This window comes from Paralichthys olivaceus, chromosome 3 (assembly GCF_024713975.1).
Source record: "Paralichthys olivaceus isolate ysfri-2021 chromosome 3, ASM2471397v2, whole genome shotgun sequence".
Classification (NCBI taxonomy): domain Eukaryota; kingdom Metazoa; phylum Chordata; class Actinopteri; order Pleuronectiformes; family Paralichthyidae; genus Paralichthys; species Paralichthys olivaceus.
In genome coordinates, this window is record NC_091095.1 from 2,166,820 (window position 1) to 2,192,410 (window position 25,591).

Below are 25,591 nucleotides of genomic sequence, written 5' to 3' on the forward strand. Positions count from 1 at the left end.
CCCCCCAGACATTTGATTATCATTAGTGTTCTGATGTGTTTTCTTGTTGCACCTCGGTCGTCCAAGTTGTTTTAAATGTTCTATATGAATAAAGCTGACGTGTGACACTAATACATTTTCAGCTGTCACTTCGGCAGCGGTGTGACGGTAAAATCCCGGTGTGGTGCGTTACCTCAGTTTTGAGGTCACAACAGAAACAAGGAACAGAAACCAGAAAACCGTTTTGTTTCATTTCTCTTTCATGGGCGACAGTAACTCATGACGGGCAGCAGCAGCTCAGTCCATAGAGATCTGGCTCAGGGACCAGAGAGTGGTCGGTTCAAGTCCAGCATGGACTGAAAGTATGGAAGGTGGACCGGTAGCTGGAGAGGTGCCAGTCCACCTCCTGGGAACTGCTGAGGTCAATAAGCTATGTCTTCTTCTTCTCTTTATTTAACTTTGGTTAACTGAACACACTGTGGTTGTGTCTTTGTGTTAAGGTGCAGCATGTAGAAAATGAACAGAACTCAAACCGTACTGTGATTGTATTCAGATTAGCAGCTTTCAGCTTTAGAAAAGTACCTGCACTTGTACTGTACTTAACATCAGCAGCTTTCAGCTTGTTTTTTAGAAACATGAGATATGTTCATGAAGCGGCAGCATGTAGAGAACCAGCTGGTGAACTGTGCTGTAGTATTAATATTAACTCTAGGACTGTGACATTTATTGTATTTTCATGTTTTTCGTCTCCTGCTGGGGAGAACACTCCGGAACAGCCAGGCAGCGCTTTGCTAACATGGCAACATGAGAATATTTGTGCTCGGTGGTATTTCACCGTGCAAGGGGCTTGGACCCCAGTGAGGTGGAGACCCTGTATAAGGTTACCTCTTCATTCACCAGCTGCAAAGTAGGTCTGATTCCCACCTCAGGCGTGAGGAGCTCGCCAAACTGGGCCGTGGCTGAATTCTTGACAGGAGGAGACGTTGTTGATTCTCCTGTTGGTGACAAGTCCTCTGTTGTCTCTGTGGCTTCATTCTGCACATTTAAATGACAAAAACAATAAAATATATGTATAATTTAATATTTCAAATGATGAAAAGCAATTATGACTTTTTTTTTTTTTTTACAATTAAAATAAGTTCATTACCTGGTATGTGGTGGTCAGAATGTCTGAGGAGAGATGTTTTCACAGAAAGCCTTCTCCACACGAAGCCGTGCATTTATGAAGGAAGTCCCGATGAGCAGATTCAGGGTATCTGTCCTTCAGGCGCCCTCTGACGGCAGCGTTCTCTTCTTTTCTTCCTCATTTTCTTCCATTGACGTTAGAAGCATGGTTTTCAGAGGCAGGGCCATTGAAACTGTTTTGTTGCATATCAGTGCTGTGATAGTCTTTAGATGTTTAAAGGGATAGTTCGCTGAAAAATGAAAATTCACTCATTATTACTACTGCACCACTATGACGGAGGGGTGGGTGAAGTGATTGAGTCTACAAAATATTTCTGGAGTCTAAGAAGTAAACTTTGTAGCAGCTGAATCCGATAAAATTGAAGTAAATAGTGACCGTAATAAAAAAAAAACACAACATGCCTCCACACTGTGATGTCATCCATGTGTCCACAAGTCCCGACATTCATATTCAATTTGAAACGGTGTCATTTGACTTCTAGAAACGGTCTCGTGGAAAAAAGCTTGGAAAATACCTTTAATTTGAATAATGTTATAGCAAAATTATATATTTTTTTTATTGACATGTACTTTGGATCTGGACAAACTGACGATGAAGTCAAATCTTCAATTCTGAGTAAAGGCAAACTAATTCCAACAAAAAAAGAAAAGTCTTCTGAAGTTCACATGTGCTGTAGTTTGATTCCCGAAAAACACAACACAGCTCATCACAGTATCACATCTTTAAAACTTAACTGGAAGTATACTGTCACATCTGGTGCACAGATGCTGATGGTTTGTGATTCCAACATCATGTGTTCGTCCTCTGATCGTCAGAAGCTCCTGCACAGCTGGAGACTGGTGCTTGTCAGAAACTGTTTGTTTAGAAAATCATATTCTTCAGTACGATTGCTCTGCAGCTGCTCAGGTTCTGTCGATGGATCCTGGTCAGAGCTCACTGGGTGTATCTGTCAGTGAAGCTCATCTTTTACAAACAGCCACTGTGACACCTAGTGGCCAACAGTTTCCCTCCTGGGGACTGTTCTCAGAGGAAATCAGAATCATGGTATTTGTAGATGGTTTGTATTTATACGGAGCTTTTCGAGTCTTAATGACTCAAAGTACTTTACGATACACACACACACACACACACAGTCAGGAGCAGTTTGGGATTCAGTATCTTGCCGACAACTCTCTGGTGAAGGGACGACCCGCTTTACCTCCTGAGCCACAACCACACCATAGAACTAAACCTCAATAGAGTCGATCTGATGTGAATAAAACACAAGAATAAACAATATTGTAATATAAAAAGTATTCACTGGAGCAATTTTGGATTTGGTCAATGTTCATATAAAAAAAAAAAAAGGAAGCTGTCTGATTGGACTGAAATGCAAAACCTCATCAGACACAAAGTTCATGGAAGAAAACGTTTGTCTTCATTCCTCCCATGAAATAAACTGTTATTTAAAGTTAATTGATCTGGTGAAAACGAAGAACAATCCCCCAAAACCAAGACCTGAAATAAAACAGCTATTTATATATTATAATAACTAAATAATATTAATAATAAGAATAATAACTAAATATTACATATATAATCTATATTCATCATTCAAATTGTGCTGTGTAAAGCTTTTTGCACTAAATCTTCATTTTCAATTAGACGATGAAATTAAAGTGTGTTTTTTGTTCTAGGGAGAAACACTCAGGTGTCATTCATCAGTTCAACAAGTGATAGAGAAGCAACACAGCCGTGTAATCAACGGATGGTTGGATGATATTTTACAATAAGAAGAAAACATTATCATCTCTCAAAGAGCCACATGGACAGTTACACGTATAACAACAATAAATGAAATCTATGTTAATGTTAAAGAATGACAATTATAAGGAAAGAAATAATTCGGCAGGGAAACAATCTGTGGTAAATATTGAGTAAAAGAAGTTGTGAAGCACACAATGCAAAGTAAAGACATTTAAAACATTTTCAGGTTTCGCTCCATCAGATTTGCTGCAGTGACCTCCAACGTCTGAATAATTAAAGAATAAGTCACAGTCATAACTCTGTGCATTTAAATTCAAAGACAATGACACAACTACAGGTTATTATTCAAGTCAATGCCTGAAAAAAAAAACAGAACTGAAGCTGAATTATTGCCCCAAAAAAAAAAAAAAAAATCTTGAAAGATGTTTTTGAGGCGTTTTTTTTTTTTAAAGTTTTCTGATTCTGTGGAGAATCAGCGATGGAGACAGCGTGTTCCTGAAGTGTGTGTGTGTGTGTGTGTGTGTGTGTGTGTGTGTGTGTGTGTGTGTGTGTGTGTGTAGCTCTGTGGGGAAAATATTCTGCTCGGTCTGAAGACATTACCACAGACCCTCACGCTCGGCCTGATAGTCTGTCCTCACGTTCTGATTTAAACCAGTTTACCAATTCCATTATGCTAAGCCTGAACACTGGTTGGGAAATGATGAACGATTATGTGAAACACATAATCTCCATGCTGCACCATCACTGCAATACGACAGCCAAATTTCATTCATCCTATCCAATTTCTTCCTTATTTAAGGAAAGAAAATTACTGGTCCCAGTAATCAGATATGTAGCGAGGCTGTGTGCAAGAGTTAAGCCCACTCCCATTAGGCTTTCTGCCGTGCTGCTGCTGTAGTCAAACACACACACACACACACGAGGACAGATACACATGTTTTCCACATGTCCGACCCTCCTCAGTTCTCACATCTCCTTTCACCCGTTTCAAGCACTATTATTTGGCCTTGATATATTCTCTACAACATCATGCGTTAGCGATGCCAGTTTGAAACACAGCGTCCCTTAAGTGGTTCAGAGAGCTGCAGACGGGCAGTTCTCCCACACTTCAGACTCTCTCCTCCACCTCCTCTCTTCCCTCTCGGTCTGCACAAATGTTCCCTTTTCCCTACAACAACACCATTTTTCGAAATTAGGCTAAATTAGATAAGAATGCAATTTTGTGCCTCTCTCTCTCTCTCTCTCTCTCTCTTTGTCGTGATTATCCTTTAACAAAAATCTAATGTAATGACGAGACATTATTTGGCACCGACACTCAATCCTCTTCTTTCTCTCTGGATCTCCGTGGAGCTAAATCACCAGCGCTGCTATATTAAACACCATGTAATTCATTGCTAATACACTCCGGGTATCACAGGCTGCGGTGTCACAAACAGAGGGAGGTGTGTTGAGCCTACGACTGTTTGTTCTCCTCCACACATGTCCAATTTCTCTCCCCAATCGGGAATGCATTATAGGTGTAATTGAAAATTAGTAGTACATCTTTTTTCCTCTCTTTTTTTTTTTCCAGGGGTAATTTATGAGGCCTCATTGTTCCTGTGTGACACCTCCAGGGCCTGTTTCTAACAAGGAGCCTGGAGCACCGGGAGGCTTTCTGCTCGCCCGGGCCCCGCAGCGCTCTTTCTGCTTTGTCACTAATTGTGGCCTCCTCTCCACTGAATTGTGATTTGGGCAAAAGAGGCTTGTTGGCTCGATGCAGTGAAGCTGCCGGTGACGCTCTCACCATTATCAAAGATACTCTTGATCTTTTCAAAAGCAGGAAATAGATTTTTTTTTTCTTCACCCTCCCGAGCCCTTGTTCAATCATACAGTGGGTGTGGGGGAGGGAGGGTGAGATGAGGGGTGGGGGGTGGGGGGGGGGGGGAGTAATTTGCAACGCGTCCATTAGTTCTTCATTAAAGCAAGATTAAATTGCACCTCAAATCACATCTGCCTTTTCTAGAGTAAAGGGTGACAGTTTTAGGGCCAAAACTAATTACTAGTGCCAATGAATGAGAGAGGAAAACAGGGCTGTTTTTACATGAGATAGTGTGGCCTGTCATTATATTCAGACTAATTCCACTCTGCCTGCTCTCCTAATGAGACCAGAGCGTCCTCACATCTCTCACTCGCTCTCTTTCTCTGTATCTGCCTGCGCTCCAAATGTATAATTTTGATAGCACTTGGAGTTTGCATTAATTAATTTTTCCTGCGAAACAAGTGCCAAATCTGTGATGTTCTGCATTATCATTTAAAGAGAGAGGGAGAGAGAGGGAGAGGGAAAAGAGACGGACAGGAAGAGTCAGAGGGAGAGGGGCAAAGAGAGAGAGAGAGAGAGAGTTACTGAAAGAGTGAAAAAGGAGAATAAAAGAGAGAAAAACTTAACTTCTTCTTCGTCTTCTTCTACAGAGTTTGGTGTCGTGAATAGAATCGAACTTTGTGGACGGGACAGAACGTAGAATATAAAGTAAACTAATGCAGGACTACAGTCTTCATTTTGTCTCACATGGACATGATGGTGTGAACTGTAGCTTTTAATATATTCAGCAAATGAAAACTGAACAAAAGATCACTCTGTGCAAATCGTTTCGTGTGATCTGTGATGAACATTTTCGCTTTAAAGCTGTTTTGGGGGCTGATGACAAAAATCAAACATGGAAAACTTTCACAAAACAAAGAAAAACTAAATCAAAGTAAATCAAAACAGCAGAAGGCTGCAAGATACATCCGATGTTCAAACGGAGGTAATGAAATGTGACACGAGTAAATTATTGTATTTGTGTGATTGACACCATGAGAGATGCTCTGAGAATCTCAACACCACTACAGAACTACTTCAGTTTGCTTTAAGAGGCTGTGAACGCAACATTGAGAGAATAGAAGAATTCTGACTTCATTCATCTTCCAAAACCTTTAGCACTGTGCATATGACATATTATTTATCTGTCAAACGTTTTCTCTCATGTGGTTAAAGACCTGAAAGAATTGAAATTATTCATATCTGAATATTTTGGTATGTATGTGAGGGGAAATAACAATCCTGACTTGTAGTATCCGCTCGCTTCCATATCTTGAAGAGTCTTTTTAAATGAACACATTATTTCTGTGATAAACTCATAAATTCAAGTCAGGACTAAACTAAACACATTTAATTTCTTCATCAGCAACTTTTTATCTGCCAACAACCCTGTTTTCTTAAACTGATGAGAGAAAATTGAATGTAACACTGAAGTCTTCTCCGCTCCTCCTCTCCTCTCCTCTCCTCTCCTGCTCTCCCCTCCCTCCCTCTCTTCCTCTCCCTCTCTCAGAGCGACAGACGCTCCTCTCCCGTGCTGGAGGTTGAGGGTGGTTAGATTAGTCTAAGAGCTGAGAACAGCCGAGTCTCACAAACAGGATTTAGCATGTTGTCTCACAGTGGCAGCACTGCCTGGGATCACATGCTGCTGATGAGCCCTGGGGCATAACATGCTTATGGCAGATACACCGCGATTTACAGAGACAGGAGAAGTGCAGAGTACACCAACTTAACATGTGTGCATTTGTTAACAGTGCACAAAGTTGAGATGTTGGCATCTTTAAATGAGTCAACAATGTTGTGAGGCTTTACCTCTGCACTGTGTATAAATCTCTTAATGCACATTACAGGCTTTTCAGAGTCGCTGGCTGATTAGCCCTCTCAAGACGATTTTTGCCATCCTTAAAATATTTTTTTTCTTACCCACAGTGCATTTTTTCCCCCGCGCAAGGTACCAAACCTCCTTTCCTTGCAAAAAAATATATATGCACTAGCACTAATTTTTTAAGCAGAGGAATCACCCCACTGGTTTCTGCTGAAGTGAGATTTGGCTGCAGAGACCGCGTTGGTTCCAGAAATTCAAACCTCATACCATTCCAGGCTGGGCTTATCCTAAGCTTGTTAGTATGTGTGATGCCGGGACCGATAGGGACCTCTACATTACCATAACGCTGCTGAATTAACTATGATCTTCCACTGCACCGGGAGAAAAACTGGCCCACAGAAGTTTTGCAATATGCTGTGCAGGATATTATGATAACATGCTATAATAAATGTTTATAATCTACTTAGAGAAGGAGCAGGGTTCAAATATGTTTCTATATTAGGCTTATTAAGGCTCTCGCAGATTTTCTGTTCCAGCTTCAGAATGGCTGAAATATGCACACTGAACCAGAAATGGAGAAATAAAAGCATCGGAGACGTGAGGATGATTCATTACGGTGGAGATTGAGCAGTGATGCATCACAGCAGGAGGGAACGCTGCGGTTTTGGGGACATGACCCGTGTGTTGTCTCTGAGAATTTAGGGTTTGTAAGGAGTCAACAACATTCTACAGCTGAATCTAGTGTTTATGATTCATAATAGTCTACTTTTGGCTTTTTCAGCCCTAAAAACAATTTAACTCAACAGTGATTTGTTGTTTGTGCATCACAATAATGGGATGGGGTTGTGTTACATTATCAAGTCATGGCTGCAGCTCTGATCGAACAGGAAACTAAAAGGTTTCTCTGTCGTGGATTTCAGGAGTTTTCTGATTCTTAAATATACAGTTTCCCTTTCAAGTCGTTTTAACGTCGGAAAAACTGATTTAATTCCACATTTGTAGAATCGTGTATCGTATTGGTTTGCTCTGTGACGTACACAAGTGAAACACTCAAACCTTTTATATGTATTTTGTACATTTCCCTCAATGTCAGCCTGTCATATTGATATTTTTGAAGAGTTTGGGATCTCCGCATGAATTTGAAATGAAGTTGTGAGCACGGTATTAGTGTGTGAGGGTAAATCCATTGGTGGCTCAGTGGTTTTTAAAGGAAATAGGTGAAATACACAGAGTTTGATGAGAAGACTGATGCCATGAACTCTCGAGCCTGTAAACATGAAGTGTGTCGTGTTAAACGTGGACGGAGCGAGGGCGGATGTTTTCCTGTTTCCAAGCTTTGTGCTAAGCTAACGGGGGGCTAACTGGAAATGACTGGATATTTACTGCACAGTTAAGAGAAAGCTTATCTCCTGAAGTATCTCCAACTTAGATTTCCCAAATCAAACGATGGCCCTCTTCTATAGCCTCATTCTGAAAACACAACCTCACAAAGAACGTACGACTACACTGATAATCTCGACAGCAGCTGAAAGTCCTCCTCTGACCTGCTGTGTTTAATCTGACTGCTGGGTGAGTGTTTCTGTGGAAAAACCATAAGGCCTCGACACACTGGAGACGCATTAGACGATACACTCCTAAAGGATCCTTATTATAGCGCTCGTCTTATTTTGATAAACAGTAATTTGGTGTCATGGACGACAGCGGGGACTGAATGGGACTTGTCTGTCTATCTGCCTCTCTGCCATTCACGCCATTCCTCTGTCGGGTTAAGTCTCCCCTCTCTCCCTCTCTCTTTCTCTGTGTTGACACATATACATATCACACAGCAGGATTAGCATGACGGTGACTGTAACAAACCTCTTCTTTGATGGAAAAAAAGAGAAAGAAAGAGAGGAAGAAAGGGGGGAAAAAGCGGCGTATTCTATAGTGGAGGTGCCCAGCCAGAAAATAGCATACTTAGACAACAATGCCGTGGTAAGTACCTTAGCAAGGATCAGCGCTGGCAGAGTGAAACACATTACAAAACAATGGCTGACTGCCTGCCTGCTCGGCTGCTTGGCTGACTGTCAGGAGCCGCCGAGCTGCCATGAGCTGCCATGCTGTTATTTGTCAGGGGAGAGAAAAGGAGACAGAGACACATATCATCATCTCGCGCCTCATCGCCGTAAACACTGGTGTGAATGACTGGTCACAGCGCGTCTAATCCCGCCCGCAGACCCACTGTATCTCCCATGATCCCCCTCTTCAGTGTGTGATGTCGTTCCACCACATGATAACAACATGGATGCAGAGGTAACAGGAGGGGGATAGAAAAGTGTGGAGGTTTGAGTTTAATAAATGTTTCTTGATGGTAATGATATTTTTAAAAAACCCGAAGTTCACTTTAAAAAGTTCTTTACAAAGACATATTGCAAAGAGTCACATGGAAAAACTCAAATATGAACATTTGATATGTGAACACAGCTTTTCTGTGTCTCATATGATTTTAAACTGAATATCTTCTGCTTCTGGATTATTGGTCTGAGAAAACAAAACATGAAAACTATCACCTGGGACTTAGTTTTCTTTATAAATAAAGATAAATGACAGAAACTTGTAACCTGATAAAAGATATTCTGAGAGCAAAACTGGATACAGCCGTGCCCAATAAAAGATTATCAATCCAAAACAAATTTAAAAAAAACCCACAATCCTAATTTTAAATAAAATGGCCAATAATCCTGCTGTTGAATTATGCTAAAATAACACAGCGAGTATGCAGCAATTATTAAACCTCCATATCATGCGTTCAGAATTACACATTTACATTCCAATATTTTGATAGGATCTAAATCAGGAAGTCAAATATATTCCAGTTTTATTATTGGGCCAATAATGAGTAGAGATTGTTTAATGCCAGTTAAAAGAGGAAAAGGGCTTCTGTAAAAGGGGGGGAGGGGGGCGTTACTAATGATATAAGAGCGAATGTTGGAGCATCTCCTGGAAATCTGGCAGAAATCCTAATGTCGCTCCTGTCCCCCTTTTAATGCAAACCAAATGAGCCTGCACGGTAATAAGAAGCTTCCCAGAATTAGTTTCCGTTTGCAGAAAATTGCGAGAAAAAAAAAAAAAAAAAAAAAAACCCCTAGTACTTTTATCTATGAATTTCACTCCAGCATAAGCAAAAAAAAAAAAAAAAAAAAAAAGCCAGACCCTCCTCCGACATTATTTGGATGACGTTCCATCAGTAGCAGCAGCAAGAAATAACATTGTGCAAATTCTATGCATGTTAATGATAAATAGGAATCCACCTGCTCACAGATAAAATGAGTTTAATTTCCCCCCCCCCCACCCGCTCCCATGTGCCTGCCTGGCCTTTTAGAAATTACTTATGCACAGCTATTATTAAAATAGGGCCAGAGCAAATGAGAAAGAAGTGCTATCTCTGGAGAGAGTGGCTGGGTTTAGACGACTGCTGCTGCTGCTGCTGCTGCCGCCGCTGCTGCTGCTGCTGCTGCTGCTTCACACAGTCAGCATTTCCTCCTCTCACACACACACACACACACACACACACACACACACACACACACACACACACACACACATACATGCTCATATGCAAACACACAGATTGAAGCCTGTGCACAAACACCTCTCCTCCACACAGCTCCTCTGACCCTCTGTTTACTAAATTAATCCAAATCTTTTTCAGGAGGTCGGCGAGTTTTGTAGTGTAATGGAATTTGCAAGCTTTTATGAGAACACGTATTTGCACGACTGTCTGTCTGCGTGCACGTGTAAGCAAATATGCACATGTCTGTGTGTGTGTGTGTGTGTTCCCGCATCCATCTGTGATGCGCGCTTGTTTTGTATGCGAGTGTGATTTTGTTGTTGGAAGGAACATTTCCTTCGGGTGCACAATGTGCTTGTCCCCGCATCTTCAGAGAAGCTGAGGATGTGACAATTGAACGCCGAGGGCTCGGGAAAGTGTCGGTCATAAATGGTGACTGGAATATTTAAATATGCACGGGCCCGAAAAATGGGAAGCGAAAAAAGGAGAAGTGGGAAAGGAGGGAGAGAAGCAAGTGGGAAAGAAAAGAGGTCGGAGCAGGAGCGTGTTTGTACACTTTGTACCTCCACCTCTGCTCCATTAGCAAAGCAACACATTCCTCTCATCTCTCACTTTGACCATGAACACTCGCAGAACATTCAGCTTTTTTTTCCATCCACACAAGTTGAAGGATGTTCTGATGGCTGCTGTGCAGCGTCTCTCTGAACCTCAACTCCTGCCTCTTCATCGCTGCCATTCAACGATGAATGTCGAGAAAAAAAACAACATCCAAACTAGAATTCATTAGCGAAAAGAGAAATCTAAATCGGAACTGAATTGAACACTCAATGACATTGTGTGGGGAAAAAATAAATAAAAACCACGTGGCGGCGAGGAAAGACACACGACAGGGTTCACACGATGACAACGGAGGCGTCAAAACCACATGACCGGAACGATGTTTGAAGGTTTGAGCGATTCTGATTTTTTTTTAAAAAGACGTAAGAGCGGAACATGCAAAGGGAGTAACGCTGAAAAGAAACATTATGCCATTAGGCTGTGAGGAATAACTCCGAGGACACGCAGAACAATGACGTGCAGACTTGTTTGCATTTTGTCTTGGGGCCTCCCGCTGTGCGTGTGCGCTCTAATGACGGCTCGCTGCGAGGGGAGCGGCCCCAAGAGGATGTTAAGACTCTGATAAATGAGGTTCAGTCTCAAGTTCACACACTCTCAGAGCAGCAATTATGTCAAGTAGCAGTAAAGAATATTTCTGTCCCGCAGTGGAAATGGGCCCGTGTGTTCTTGACAGGTCGAAATTACTGTGGCGCTTTGTGATGATGTCACAACGTCAGGTCTCCAAATGACATACTATAGTTTACAAATACTACGGTCAGTATAATTACTGCAGTGAGAGGACTGAACAAAGACCCTGAAGACATACTGTTACTGCATGTTGTATCTGTACATGATACACACACATAGTATATTCAGTGATAAGACGCAGTAGATCTATAGAGATGAAACTTCTAACTATGAGCCAAAGCGAGCAAATGAATTAGAAACTATTTGGATCATAAATTTGAACAATAGTCGAATGATATAATATATAAAAGTACAACTGTGACATTTTGTTTTAAAAACTACATTTTTATGATGATATCAACATATTTCAACTTCAGTAACATTTGCACGACTTACTTTTGGTAAAAAATCGGTATATTCTACAAGCGCTAGCTCGGTCACAGCTAACGTCTGTGTCAGCTGGTATTTCGGTGGTTTGGTGTAAATGTCTGAGTAGTCCCACGCTCCGAAGCCTCACTTCCTGTGTGAAACCCCCTTAAAGTCAAGAGGTTTCGGTCTCTGCTTCTGTCTCTGATCATTCTTCACTCCGACATCCTCTAGAGTGCAAAGTTAAATCCCCGTGCCACATGGGGAAAACGTGGCCTGTGACGGTTGGTAATCGAGTCCTCGTTACCACCTGAATAAATACTGTAACTTATGCAAACATGGATTAGCCGACTCCCACGACTCCCCGGTTCTGGCCGACGAGAGAGAAATGATTTCAGGAAGTTTGAGTCTGTGTGGAGTATTGTGACAGCGACAGCCCGAGAGTCTGATTGAATGGCAGCAGAGGAGCGTACATCTTTAAATTCCTCATTATCCACTAACACACGGACGCCACGACTGCTCCTATTCCATTACTTACTCCTCCGTATTGTCATGCTCGGAGAATTCAATGTAGTGCCTTTTATTGTAGAAAATGAAAAATGTCATTTCCCCCTTCTCTCCCTCTCTCTCTCTGCTAACACTAATTTAAAATGTCTCATCTCCCTGTGCGTGTTCAACAGTCTGATTGCCTCAGAGCTGAAGAAAGAGGCCTAAGAGGAGGAATCCCCTCTCTTTGTGAAAAGGAGACCAGGTGGGAGCGGAGGAGGAGGAAAATGGAGCGGGATGATTCATGAAGAATCTGCAGCTTCATCAGAGTCGGTCAAGCAGGACAGCTGCTGCCGCTGACCTCCCGAACCGTCGGAGGGACCCACACCTTCAAGGACTAAAGGTCTCCTTATTCTTTTCCCTCCAGCAGTCGCACCACTCTCCTCCTCATTCTGTCGTTCTTTCTCTTTCTTTCTCTGTCACTTTTCCACTCTCAGCTTATTTCGACGGTGCAGGGCCAGGACTTAACCTCCCGGAGAAATAAAGTCCTTCGGGGCCGCAGAGGAGGACAATGACGAGGTGTCTCCGTGGCCCCGGGACACGGGACATGTGGCTGATGTGGACGATGTGATATTTGCAGCATTTTGTGGTGAACAGAAAAACAACTGTTGCTCTGCTCTGCTCATAATCTGCACTGATTATTATTTAGTTTTATTTACTCAACAACAAAGAGTTGGATCAATTAAATTCACGCTGGTTTACCCACGTTTTCCAAAACTGCAAAACCAACTGTGTTTACTTTAACAGTTTTATCTGATTTAACTATATCATGTATAAAAAATATATATAAATGAATCCATGTACATTTGTACACCCTTCAAAGATACAATACTTTTACATTTTACCGACATTTATTTATAACAATGGGAATAATCCATCAATAAAGAAAAGAGCTGCAGTCTGAGTGGATTTTTCTTTTTGTGTTCTTACGTAATATTTCTTGGTACATTATTTGCCACACATGTTTTTTACATATCTTTATTTCACGTATTATTATTGTTATTATATTTTAAAAGCACTTTTTTTTTAAACCACGTGGGTTTTTCAGAATCTCGCCCTGATGTTTGTGCCCAGGAAAATGTTTTTTAAAGATTGATTCCATTATATTATAGTTTTCAGCTTTGACATAATTGTGTTTCTGACACAAACTCTTATGATGTCAGGGCTGATGGGTTAAAAGAAAATGTTTGAAATGAATCAGGGTGTCAGACCTGGACAAGAGTAGATCAGTTATATAGATTATATTATCATTATACTTATTATTAGATAATGGCTGTTTATCAATGACTCCACGTTGGAACTCATATTCCCTCGTCTACTCCATTCATATCAGTAAGAGTCGGATGAACAACAGAAACAACTCAGCACAATAAACTACATCCTCCAGTATTTACTGAGCCTGAATACTTTCAAGGTGGTTTTACTGCATTAGACGTGGCTGGTTGTAAATAAACTGTCAGCTGATTGTGTATTCTCCACTCAGGGTCCCAAGTGAAATGTGTTTCACAGAGATTGAGATCACGGAGGTTCACATGTTTATTGAAACAAGTTAAACTGTTCGTGTGAAGCTCAATAGTCTGTTTCGAGTTCACTCACATATTAATCTTATATAAAATTCCTTCCTCAGACAAAGGCTGCAGCAGCAGCAGCAGCGAGAATAAGACGCAGCTCTTTCCTGCAGTCTAGTGATGTCCACAGATAGTGTTCCACTGCCCTCCGGTGGAGAGCAACACAACTGTAGCTCCACCAGGAATTTATTTCCTCTTTAAGATCCTCAGATCCGGCTGATTCGACAGAGGGAGGTCGGTCACTTGCTCAGACACTTCTACAAAATGGATGAACGTTGCTTTACCATCGCTGTGCTTCTCTCGTGGACACATCTGGAGCACTGGCTGACCCACTAATATACAACAATGTGCAAAAATGCAGATGTGTAGATTCTTATCCAGCAGAAAACACCGTCAGGAAGGTGTGTGAGGAAACCTCCAGCATGAAACAAACAGAGTCTTAAAGAAGTCCTGCAACCGATGGTCTGTGCCCACACAGCCCTGAGCTCACCACAGTCAGTGTAACGCTACAGCCGCCAGCCTCCACGTCACATGTTCTTCATGAAACCATGAAATAGCTTCTTTAACTTGTGGATATTAAAGGAAATGTCAATCTGAGTGTTTTGCATCTAAAGCCAACGAAACCTCTGCGAGAACAAGAGGTGACCGTTTTCAGTATGAAGATTTCTACGACCACAGATTTGCCATTTTTCACGGTGTTGTAATATTTAGAGTGAAAACAAATTCAGTGTATTTTCTTTAATCAAAAACCTGAAACAAAATTGAAATGCAATCTTAACTACAATTCAATTTGTTGGATTTTTATTTAGGTGTGTACCACGAAGGATAAAACCCAGACTTCCTCTTCTAATGGACGTTAAACATGTACTTTATATATTCAAATATAAAAACTACAGGTTGTCAAATCTACATATTCAATATTTTACAAGACAAGGTGTGGAGGCTGAAGATAATACTTGTATTCAGGGATGAAAAAAGAAATCTAATTGAAAATGTGGAGCCAAAACCGGACTGCAATTCACACACGATGTCATTTTTAGGATGAATGACGGCTCCAGAATAATCCCTGTGCTCAGTGATGCATCTTGCTGAGGACCAAAGAATTCCTCCAGTGCTTCTTTATGGGTCTAATGATGACCCACGGAGCCAGCGACTCCTGGAGTCAGAGTTTATTCAGATTAAGATGTCAGGGGTCTGAGACAGAGGACAGGATCAGGAGAGAGTGTGTGTGTGTGTGTGTGTGTGTGTGTGTGTGTGTGTGTGTGTACAGTATTAGATGAGGATTTTTTTCCGGCCTGTATATTAGTGCTTAATCTGCCCTAACAAGATAGACTGCGACATGATCTGCTGCGTCACTGATGATGGGACCAGTAATGATTGAGGAGGAAAGTGAAAGGTTGTGAGCTAAGCCTGAAGTATAAGCTACTTTAACACGGAGCAACGCACGGCTGGTCACACTGCCACTGGTGTGTGTGTGTGTGTGTGTGTGTGTGTGTGTGTGTCCAGTTATTAAATCAAATGTGTGACACCAAGTAGCTTAAAGCACCAATAAGCCACAAGGCCACGTTGGGTGTAATTTGCTAAATTGAAGGATGAGAGACAAACAGATGTGTTGGACCTTCTGACTTTAAAACAACTTTGATTATACAGAATATATTTGATGCTGATCTATATAAAGTGTAAGTTCATTATACTTCCAGGTCTTAACAGGAGCGTGGTCGTGTACTCTGCTTTAATCTGCTTTAAATCAAATGACTCAGATCACCTCCTCATTCGCCTCCAAATACACTTAATACTCATAAATATTTAATAAAATCTGCTTTTACATCACTAAGAACTCTGAAGCCTCGTCTGGTGATATTCACCTGGAAAACATGCAACTCCTGAATTAAGTACTTTCTTTCTTAATGTAAGTTTATTTCTAAAATTAATAATTTAAAAACCAAAATAGTTTCAGATTTCATCATGTGAATCTTCTCACAAAACAAAAGTTGCAGAGAACCGTTCGACAGTCAACCTCATGTGAAACACTTCATTCAAACACAAGGACTTCGGGGACACGACGTGTAGTTTCGACATTTTAAACGCTTTATTCATCGAGTTCATTTTTACCACAACAGAAAATGTGTTGGCACACAACTGGAACATCTGTATTGTATAAAGCTGAAAAAGTACAGTGGGACTAACAAGTTGTCTGGGACGACGTTTAACAAGCCACAACAAGAACGGACAGATGGACACGAGGCAGAATCTTCTTAAAGGTTGTATACATGACATTTTGACCACTCATGCCCACTGAGCACGTGCAGCGCTCGGAGCTGCGGGAGCGTCCTCGGCCCTGAAATCATTTCCACCGCGTTTCACTAATTTTCCACTGTATTCAGTTTTGCTTCTGGTGGAGGGGAGGGCGGAGGTACGACACGTGCTGGTGGGAGTGCGACATCTAGTGGCAGAAAATCTCACATATATAACCTTTGACAGAAAAGTCTCAATTTGAGATGAACAAAAAAAGCAAAAGATATTAAAGCCTGTAGCAACTGACGTGAAACACACACGACAACTAACGCAGCAGCTTTAAGCTAATGTATGATATTGACTAAATACTCAATATATGTAGTCATTGATATTTAAACCGTAATTCGTCTCGTTATCTTTAAATATGATATATCAAGTAGAAATGAATGAATTTTCACTTATCATCAGCAACAGTAAAGTGATGATATCACATTTTAAGATATTATTTTCTATTATTTATTCATTGTTTTATCTCTTCAGATGAACATTTTATCCGACAAAAACATTACAGTTTACTACAGGCCCCAAATCCACCATCATTTCACATTTTAAAATTAAATTTACTCCGTTTGCCAAAACGAACACTAACTTCACATTCAACCAACCATTTCTTTTTTTCACACTTGTATTTTGAAGTTATTTTTTGGGCTTTTGTTTTGAAGTTATTTTTTGGGCCCAGCTCCTTTGTGCTTCTCAAACTGTGCGATCTGATTGAAAATATCAAGGAGGTTCGTAGGGAGGGCTTTCTTTGACCTCTCCCCAGAAACACTTCTCTGTTCGTCACTTTCTGATTTTTTACTGAATCCTCCCTCTGACCTGCTCCAGTCTTCCTCCGCTCCCCCCCGTCTACGTTCCTTCTCTCTTTTCACCTCTTCTACCTCACTCGTGTCCTCCCTCTCTCTGTTGTCATACCTACTGCCATCGAAGGAGTTCCTCTTTGACCTGTTCTCCAGCTGTTTGGAAGCAGAGTTTCCAGAATATCCAGATCGGACACTGGATTTCCGTGAATACTCCGAGTCCGCTGATGAGCACGATACTTTTCGCTTCCTGTTCTCATCTAAGCTACTTCTCCTCTTGGAGTCACTGTTCCTCTGTTTATCTTCCTTCTCTCTCTCCCTGTATTTATCCTTCGTTTCACTACTTCTGCTCCCTCTATCCTTTCTGTCTGGGCTTCTGCTCACACTGCTCTTCCTTCTCCTCGTACTGCTCTCCTTGCTGTCCCTTCTCTTGATTTCTCTACGTGAGGAGTCTGACTCTTCGTTATCTGAGGCTGCCGACAAAGAATAAAGCTGAGAGATGCTTCTTTCACCGATCTTCTCCTCTACATCCTCCTCACCCCCCTTTCCAAACCCCGGGCCTCCCTTCTGGTTGAGAAAGGTGGCGGAGGTGTTAGGAGGTGCGGGATACCACTCCACCTCATCCTCCCTCCCATTTCTCTCACTCTTACCCTCCTCACTCCCCCTGCTCCCCCTTGAGGAGATCCTACTGCGGCGTTTACTTCCACGCTCAGACTTCCTACGCTTCTTTTTCTTCTTTTTGGACCTCCTACGGGAGGAGGAGGACGATGAGGAAGCAGAGGAGTTCCTGGAGGAAGCGGAGGATGAAGACGAGGAAGACGCAGACCTCTTCCGCTTTTTCTTCATTCTGAGGGAACATAAATCCACTGATAATCTCATCCTGATCAAACACCTGGATTTTACATTACTTACACGCCTTTACCAGCATTTGAAACTACAAAATAAGTTTTAAAACATGTTATTAATGCAGCAGAATGACATCACATTAAAACTAGGTACCCGATACGCGGTGACTTGTATGTACTTGCCGAATCTTTAAAAGATTTGAACCAACTCACCTCTTCTCTTCTTTTAAGATCTTACGCAATTTCTCAGCGCTGGTCTGGCTCTTAATTTTCACCTGCTCCTTAGCCAGCGCTTCTTCTCGCAGGCGAATTGATTTCTTCACGTCGCCGAGCAAGGCATGACAATGACACGCAAAAGCCCACAGAGACATATTCAAACACACACACGCACACAAACACACACCATGACCCCAAAGCACGCAACCGAGGCCCCAAAGAAACAGCATTCAGTCATTCATTCATTCATTTTGTTATTTACGTCGCAATCAGAAAGTGGAGAGGAAAAGGAAAATCAAAAGTTTAGGACAGAAGAGCGTCACAATTAAAAAACCACAGGTGACAGAAGGGAGGAATGCACACAGATTTACCAGAGAGTAAAAGTGATGCGATCCCAGGAGCGAGGGAGGGATGGACAGAGGTGCAGGCAGAGATGTGCAGAGATGTGCAGGGTAAATAAACAGCATTTGTTCCCCATTGAGAGAGAGAGAGAGAGACAGAGAGAGAGAGAGAGAGAGACGGTTTCAACGTTACCGTGTTGGACCAGAGACATGGCACCACGCCCAGTGTCCAGAAGAGAAGTCGTTGTCATTGTGCAGTTATTGTTTTTTTCACCCCCCCCACGAGATCGGTGACAAGGCCGTGGCAGTCAAAGGGTCAAAGGGCAGAGTTCCGGGGTTGCAGACACACAAACACCAAAACACTTCATCAGTATTACAAACAGCAGCGTCAGGAGGGTGGACATGTTTTTTTTTTAAACACACAGAGTAAGAAGACATTGATAAAAGAAATTATATCTTTAAGGATAGAATCTGTACACAGTCAGTTTACCCCGTAAGCTGTACATAAGGATAAACAACGCGTCTCCACTTCCTCCAACTTTACAGAGATGAAGCCACATCCGTTAACATGGAGGAGGTGGGGTTTATGACCCATGACGCAGCCAGCCACCAGGAGGTGATCAAGACACTTTGGCTTCACTTTCTGGGAGCCGTCATGGCGTCCATCTTTATTCACAGTCTATGGTTTTATCCCATTGTAAACGCAGTCCGACGCGATTCAGCACCATGGACAGCTCTCTCATTAGATCCTTTCACTGAATGTCTGGGCTGATAACAAATCCATACTTCTAAACAGACAGTATAACAGACAGTATAACAGACAGTATAACAGACAGACTATGCTTTGATACAGGAAATGGATGAGCTGAATATCCAAAAAAAACCCCGCAAACAATCAGGCGACGAGAATGTTTGTTTCTTTGCTTCGACAACGTCTTTATTTGTTTTTTATCTGTTCTACTGTATTCAAATATGAGAGTATCACATGTCTTCTGTTGTTAGCACGTGGTACACGATGTACTAAGTGCATACCTGCAGACTTCACCAAACCCCTGGTCAAGTGTGGTGGCCCCGCTCACCTGTATCGTGTCTGTGATCTTGTGCAGGGCCTCTTGTGCCTCAGGGTTTGAGTCATCCAGAGACAACGCTCTCCGATACAGTCCCTCCGCTGTTACTAGTTTCTCCTGTTCTTCAAGCCTACACACACACACACACACACACACACACACAACACACACAAGAGGAAAAGGTTTGATTAAGCTGGGAGAAAGTGTAGATCTGTTTCATTGCTCAAAAACTAGATGGAGAAACCATTTATTAAACAATTATTGACTTCCGGTTGTCACCACTCTGATCTGTCAGGGTCAGTACAGGAAATAAAGTACTTACTGTTTCCCTCTCTCCACCAGTGTCTGGCAGAGGTACTTCCTGGCGTTGCGGTGATCTGGACAGTTTTCCAGAGCCTGTTCAAAATCTGTAATAGCCTTCATGATGCCGCCTTTGTTAGCGTACCTGAGCAACGAGGGAAACACACAGAATGAACAAAACATGTTGACGATCTAATCACACTATTTGGAGGAAGTGTCAAAGCTGACTGACAATTTCTTATAATTTTCTTTAAAAAAATCATTTTTACTTTAAACCTGCTCCTTTGATCGTAGAAACTAAGACTATCTCACAGTAAATATTAGAATACATCCAACAAACCAAACTTCTATTATTGCCAAAAAGACAATTATGACACAAACGGGAGAAGATATTTGTTTCATATATTTTCCTCTAAAATAAATTCATGCATATTCCTTATCTAAGGTATTATTTGTCACTGCTGCCGACTTCATTCAGTTTCATGTGAGGTATGGAACACATTATATAAACTCACAGAGCTCCACGTGCCACCAGTGCTTCTACATTGTTGGTGTCAATCTCCAAAGCCTTGTTATATTCATTCATAGATTCCACATGTCGACCGTGTTTGAAGTGGTCCACGCCTGCACGAACGCTGAAACGAAAGAAAACACGAGAGACTGAAAATAAAGGTTACATTCACATTAAGAAGCAGCCAGAGGGAGAAAAGTTAAAAGGTTAAAAAGTTCATCAGTGAGCTGCAGTCAAAATTGAAAAAGTTACCACTTCAAGGCCCAGGATGCAGATTGTTTCTTCCTGATGGAAGAGGCAAAATCTTCCTCCTGGAAAAGTTTACTGTGGAGAAAAGAGACACAGATAAGAACTCTGAAGACTTTCTAATAAGTTTTCCTTTTGTTTAAGCTTAGCACTTTCTAGAAGGACTCTCAATCTGAGGACTAAAGCACGGACACATGAAAAGCACTGGGCCACAGAAACTCTCCAGACTTTCAAATCAGTCCTCTTACTGTCACTGAAGAATTTACTAAGAGAACCGGACTGACAGATGATCTTTATTATCCCTGAGGGGGAAGTTGGGCTTAAAGAGGTTGTATTCATATTACAATTATTCGAGCCAGTCGGCATGTTTACCTCTGTAGTCCTCTCATCATTGATGGTGGGTGGATGTCGCTGATCCGCACCTTCTCCAGCAGGTAGTCCACGACAGAGGGGTTGTGGTAACCATGGCAGCGCCTCAGAATGCACTCATACGTCTCGGTGGAGTCGCTGGCTGCACGGAGGCTACGACTGAGAGAGAACGTTCAGAGTGAGCCAACGTGAACGAGTCCCATGCTAGATCAGGAACACTGAGAACAATATCTGTGCAGAGCAATAAATGAGGACATTTTTAAATTAAATTGTGTCCCACGCTTCTTCTTTTTAACCCCAGTGAAAGATTTTATAAATTACTGACTTGGTTCTTATTTCACTGACTATTCCAATATTTATAAACATTATTAAATCTTTTTCTTTCTCTGCTCATGTTCCTCATTCTATCTCTCTTGATATTGTTTCTTCCTTGTTAAATGAGGAATATTATAATTCATGTTACACATTGTTTGTTTCATTCTGTGTAGGTCTCTTCGGTGTTGCATATTTTCTTGTGGTTTCTCAAATCGTGTTATTGTGTTACCTGTAGTGTACGGGCAGCTCCTCTCGGGTGATGACGCCCAGTTTGAGGTGCTCCAAGCTGGGAGACAGAGACGTCTGTTGGAGGGAGATCGTGACTTTCTCCTGGTAGCGGTCAATGTCTTTCACTCCGGCTGGGGAAGAAAAAAACACAGCGCTCAGTCGGCCATGTGAAGTAAGATAAACAGTAAATAATCACAAAATAAAGTGATGTTGTTCTACGTGTTTAATGGATGGAGCTAACACATTCTGACGAGAGCTGTGGTAAATTATCCTGGTTGACCGGTGAAGGTGACTTGGAAACAAATTTGTTGTTTTGGTGATGAAATACCTTCTAAGATAACTACATGATTAAAAAATGTCTCATCCCATAACGAAAACCGTTGGAGCCAAAAGTCTTTGTTGCCTTTACCGGGGTTTTGTTTTGCTTTTTTGGGCATTAGCATTTAACACCACAAGAGGGCAGGGACACAGTAATGATGGCTCATATCCCACAATGCAGTTTTAAATAGACACTGGTGAGTAGTCTCAGTGAGAACTAAGAAACACGGTCTGGAACTAAAGCAGGATCAGCAAGAAGGAAGTCATAAAGGATTTACAAAAGGTGTGCGTGGCTATGGCTATCAGTATCGGGCCAATTAGCCACAACAGTCTTGTTAAGGATCAGAGCCTTGTGATAACTTTAGGCAACGTATGCCAACTTTATCTTTGTGTAGATCACGTGTAAAGTTAAACTGACAAAGCCAAACGAGACACTAACCTCTGATGAAGTCCCCAATCTGGTAGTAGGACAGAGGATCATCATGGTTGCCGGTGGAGGGAATTTCTCTGATGTGACACAGAGCCTAAAGGTGGAGAGGAAATCGTGTTTTGTTCAATATGAACAACAATCGTACAGAATCTAGAAAGGTCAGGGGAGCAGGAGGAAAAATGTGAGTTAGAGCATGAAATGAATAAATGGGATGTAAAAGTACCATGGATGTCAATCGTCATAAGTTTGTTTACATGAGATCTCAACCTGTGTGGTTCATTGAAAACACATTGTGGAATAGCAATGACAGACCTGGTGTCAACATCCATCTCAGGTGACCTGAGCTGCGAGTTCAGGTGTGAATGCATTTGAGATTCTGCTCACTCCGATCACCCAGGATGTAAATTCCAGAAACCCAGAGAACCACACAGTTGGTTTTGGCAAACTAACAATTCAATTTCCTTATTTATAATGGCTGACTTATTTTATCACATTCACACCTACTGAGAGAATTGTATTAACTTTGTGGAAGCGAGGGGTGGTGACCAGATAAACTGGCTGATCCAGGATTTTTCTCTTTCTTAAATTTGATGATATAACGCGTCACCCCAAGTGGAGGAATGTGGTTATTGATGTGTGTGAAGATTTCTGGCCTGAGTCATGTACACTCATGTTAGTTTAGCTTTCTGACTCACAGACAACTCTAGGTCTTCTATGTCCCTCTTCAGTCCTCCTGCCATGCACAGCAGAGTGAGAAAGAAGCCGTATTCTCTAATGTTGTTGATCCTCCCCACCACAATGTCTCCCTTTTCCAAGTCTCTGTACAGCATGGATCTTCTCTCCTCGTACGACACCTCCATGAATAGCTCCAGTGGTGGCATGATGGCATAGGGCTCTGAGTGAAGCACAGGGAGAAATACGAATCAAACAACCAGGAAGTGAGAAAACTGTGATACGATCCGTGTTTGAACGACACACGACATTTGAAGACATTACTTTGAGCTCTTCAGACATGAAACAGGTATTTCTCATAGTTTTCTGACGTATTATCGACAAAACAACATAAAGATAAACTGATAATGAAAATGATTGTTGGTTGCAGCCCCGATGAGCAAAGAAATAGTATTAAACAGTATAAGTGCCCAACGACAGCAGGAGAGAGCAGAGCATTCTATTCTACATGGTGTTCTGACACATTAGTGTAGATGTGGCCTGAGACGTGAGGTCGAACCTGCAGCCTCCTCCTCCTGCTCCTCATGCTCCTCGTCTTGAGGAGTTGTGGTCTTCCATGACGGACAGAACAGGATGTCAGCCTTTCTTGCAATGAACTGCTCCACAAGGGGACTGCCCTGCTCTTCCGCCCTGCTGCACAAAAAGCAGAAACATTAATCATTTGACAAACTAATCGTTGTCTAATTCATTGCTGGTCAAAAGAAGAAGAACAGTTTTGTACAAACTTTAATAGAAACTGTTGAGTTACTGCACAATGTCTGTAATGACCAATGTTTGGTTACAGACCTCAAAATTCATCTACATTTTAAACCGTTAGAGAGGAACCAACAAATAATGAAAACGACTTAACAATTAGACTAGAGCTGAAATGATCAATGGATTGGTCAAGAAGTCATCACTACACGTCTGTGTACATCGATGGGAACGTGTTCTAATCTGAATGTGCACCGCGATCATTTCTAAAGAAGCTCACATATAAATGCAAGATACCTCCACAAGCTTCACATGAAATTGACAAAACATGAAAACCTTAAGAGACTGAAGGGATCTTCAAGATGCTCCTGGAACATGGGGAGCTGAAATCCAGACGTGCAGCTATGAGTCACAACTTTCTGACTTAGCTTTGAGATAAAAACAAAAGTATAATAACACTAAAGGTGATGGGAGGTAACTATCTGCACAACACTAATGTGTCACAGCGCTGTGTGTCCTGCTGTAATTAAAACAAGCTTCAGAATCATTTGTCAAGTGGAAGCCTGTGAAAAGGGAAGAAGTGTCCAAACCAGTTTACTGGAGTTTTAAAAAAACAAACCTGGCAGCTGACCTGTGACTTCAAATCAAATCACGGGATGTGGTTCGACAGAAGTCAGTCAGAAGCTGCTGAGTTGATCCAGCAGCTCTCTCTTGTAATAAACATCTGGAATGTGCTGATGTGTGTTGCGCGCACGCACACACACACACACACACACACACAACTTTCAGACTCACCTCTCGCTCGTGACTTTGCACAGCTCGGGCACCACGGCCTGGAAGTCCGGGTTCTCTGTCTGCTCACATTTCAGTTTGTTGAACAGGGACTCGCCGTGAAACACGAGACACTGTCTCAACAGGTCTCTGTCCATCCTCGCTGCGAGCGGGACGGTCAAACGCACGCGTTAGCCGTTAGCTCCGCTCGGCTAATAACGTGGCGCATGTCTTGCGGTGGAGAAGATGGGCGTTGCTGTCGTCGAATCGCCTCGAGCGGTTCGCGCGCGGTTTCGCGACACGCGCCGTGATCGATGTGCCACGCAGAAAAGTTTCGCAGTTAAACGGCAGCGTCGCCCGCCGTTGTTCGGCTAACTGGCTAACAGGCTACACCGAGACAAACGAGTGGCACGCTAACGCGGAAGTGGGGTTGACTGTTTTAGTTGGTTATCTTCGTACGAACTCACATCGCTGCGCTGATGTCACGTTCGCAAAAATCGCGAACTGTCCCGAGAGACAAATCACAACTACCGCTACTTTACTGGCACAAACTTTAGCAGCGGCAAGCTAACAGGAAGAGCCGAAGGGAGCATGCGCGGGGTGTGTTACACTGCAGCTTTCCGGAGGAAACAAACCCACCTAGGAACCACAGTCATCATGATTTGATTTATTAACTGTGTGCTTATTTTAATCTGAGCTAAAATATTTGTCTAGATCATCAATAAATTATGTTTAAAAAAATACCAATGATTCAATATAGTTCAATCAATCTATCTTTCTATCTATCTGTCTATCTTTTTATCTATCTGTCTGTCTATCTTTATATCTATCTATCTATCTATCTATCTTTTTATCTATCTATCTATCTTTTTATCTATCTTTTTATCTATCTATCTATCTGTCTATCTTTTTATCTATCTTTTTATCTATCTGTCTATCTTTTTATCTATCTATCTGTCTATCTTTATATCTATCTATCTGTCTATCTTTTTATCTCTCTATCTATCTTTTTATCTATCTTTTTATCTATCTATATATCTGTATATCTTTTTATTTATCTATCTTAATAATAAGTTCATGATCTATTGTCTGACAACATCTTATCATAATGGTTTTTTTTAACGAGCTTGGCATTACAATTAAGAGTTTGTTTTTTTCTTTGGCAAATACAAGTGTCCCTTGTTTGGCACCAATGTTCAGCACCACAGTAACATCAGTGTGTGGTGTTGCATG

At 41.8% G+C, this 25,591-nt stretch overlaps 1 protein-coding gene and 1 long non-coding RNA gene across 5 annotated transcripts; one reads left to right on the top strand and one right to left on the bottom strand.

The window, feature by feature from the left end:
- Window positions 1-220: 220 nt before the first annotated feature.
- LOC138406943 (uncharacterized) lies at window positions 221-13,219 on the top strand. The gene is made up of 2 exons (XR_011240291.1): window positions 221-400; window positions 12,451-13,219. It is a non-coding gene; the product is annotated as an uncharacterized lncRNA (long non-coding RNA).
- A 2,732-nt stretch (window positions 13,220-15,951) lies between these two features.
- Window positions 15,952-24,965, bottom strand: ttc14 (tetratricopeptide repeat domain 14). 4 transcript variants are annotated; one of them, XM_069520517.1, is made up of 13 exons: window positions 24,630-24,949; window positions 24,383-24,570; window positions 23,394-23,527; window positions 22,858-23,057; window positions 22,172-22,256; window positions 21,416-21,545; window positions 20,875-21,030; window positions 20,509-20,580; window positions 20,261-20,380; window positions 19,768-19,890; window positions 19,458-19,575; window positions 18,035-18,138; window positions 15,952-17,823 (listed from the first exon to the last, which is right to left on the bottom strand). In XM_069520517.1, exons 2-13 carry the CDS (start codon window positions 24,514-24,516, stop codon window positions 16,842-16,844), a joined length of 2,358 nt encoding a protein of 785 aa, XP_069376618.1. In that variant the 5' UTR covers window positions 24,517-24,570; window positions 24,630-24,949; the 3' UTR covers window positions 15,952-16,841. The 4 variants fall into 4 exon arrangements, with proteins under 4 accessions (XP_069376618.1, XP_069376627.1, XP_019959699.2 ...); XM_069520526.1 differs by having other exon boundaries at window positions 23,394-23,524; window positions 24,630-24,937; XM_020104140.2 differs by having other exon boundaries at window positions 23,394-23,524; window positions 24,383-24,943.
- Window positions 24,966-25,591: the final 626 nt, after the last annotated feature.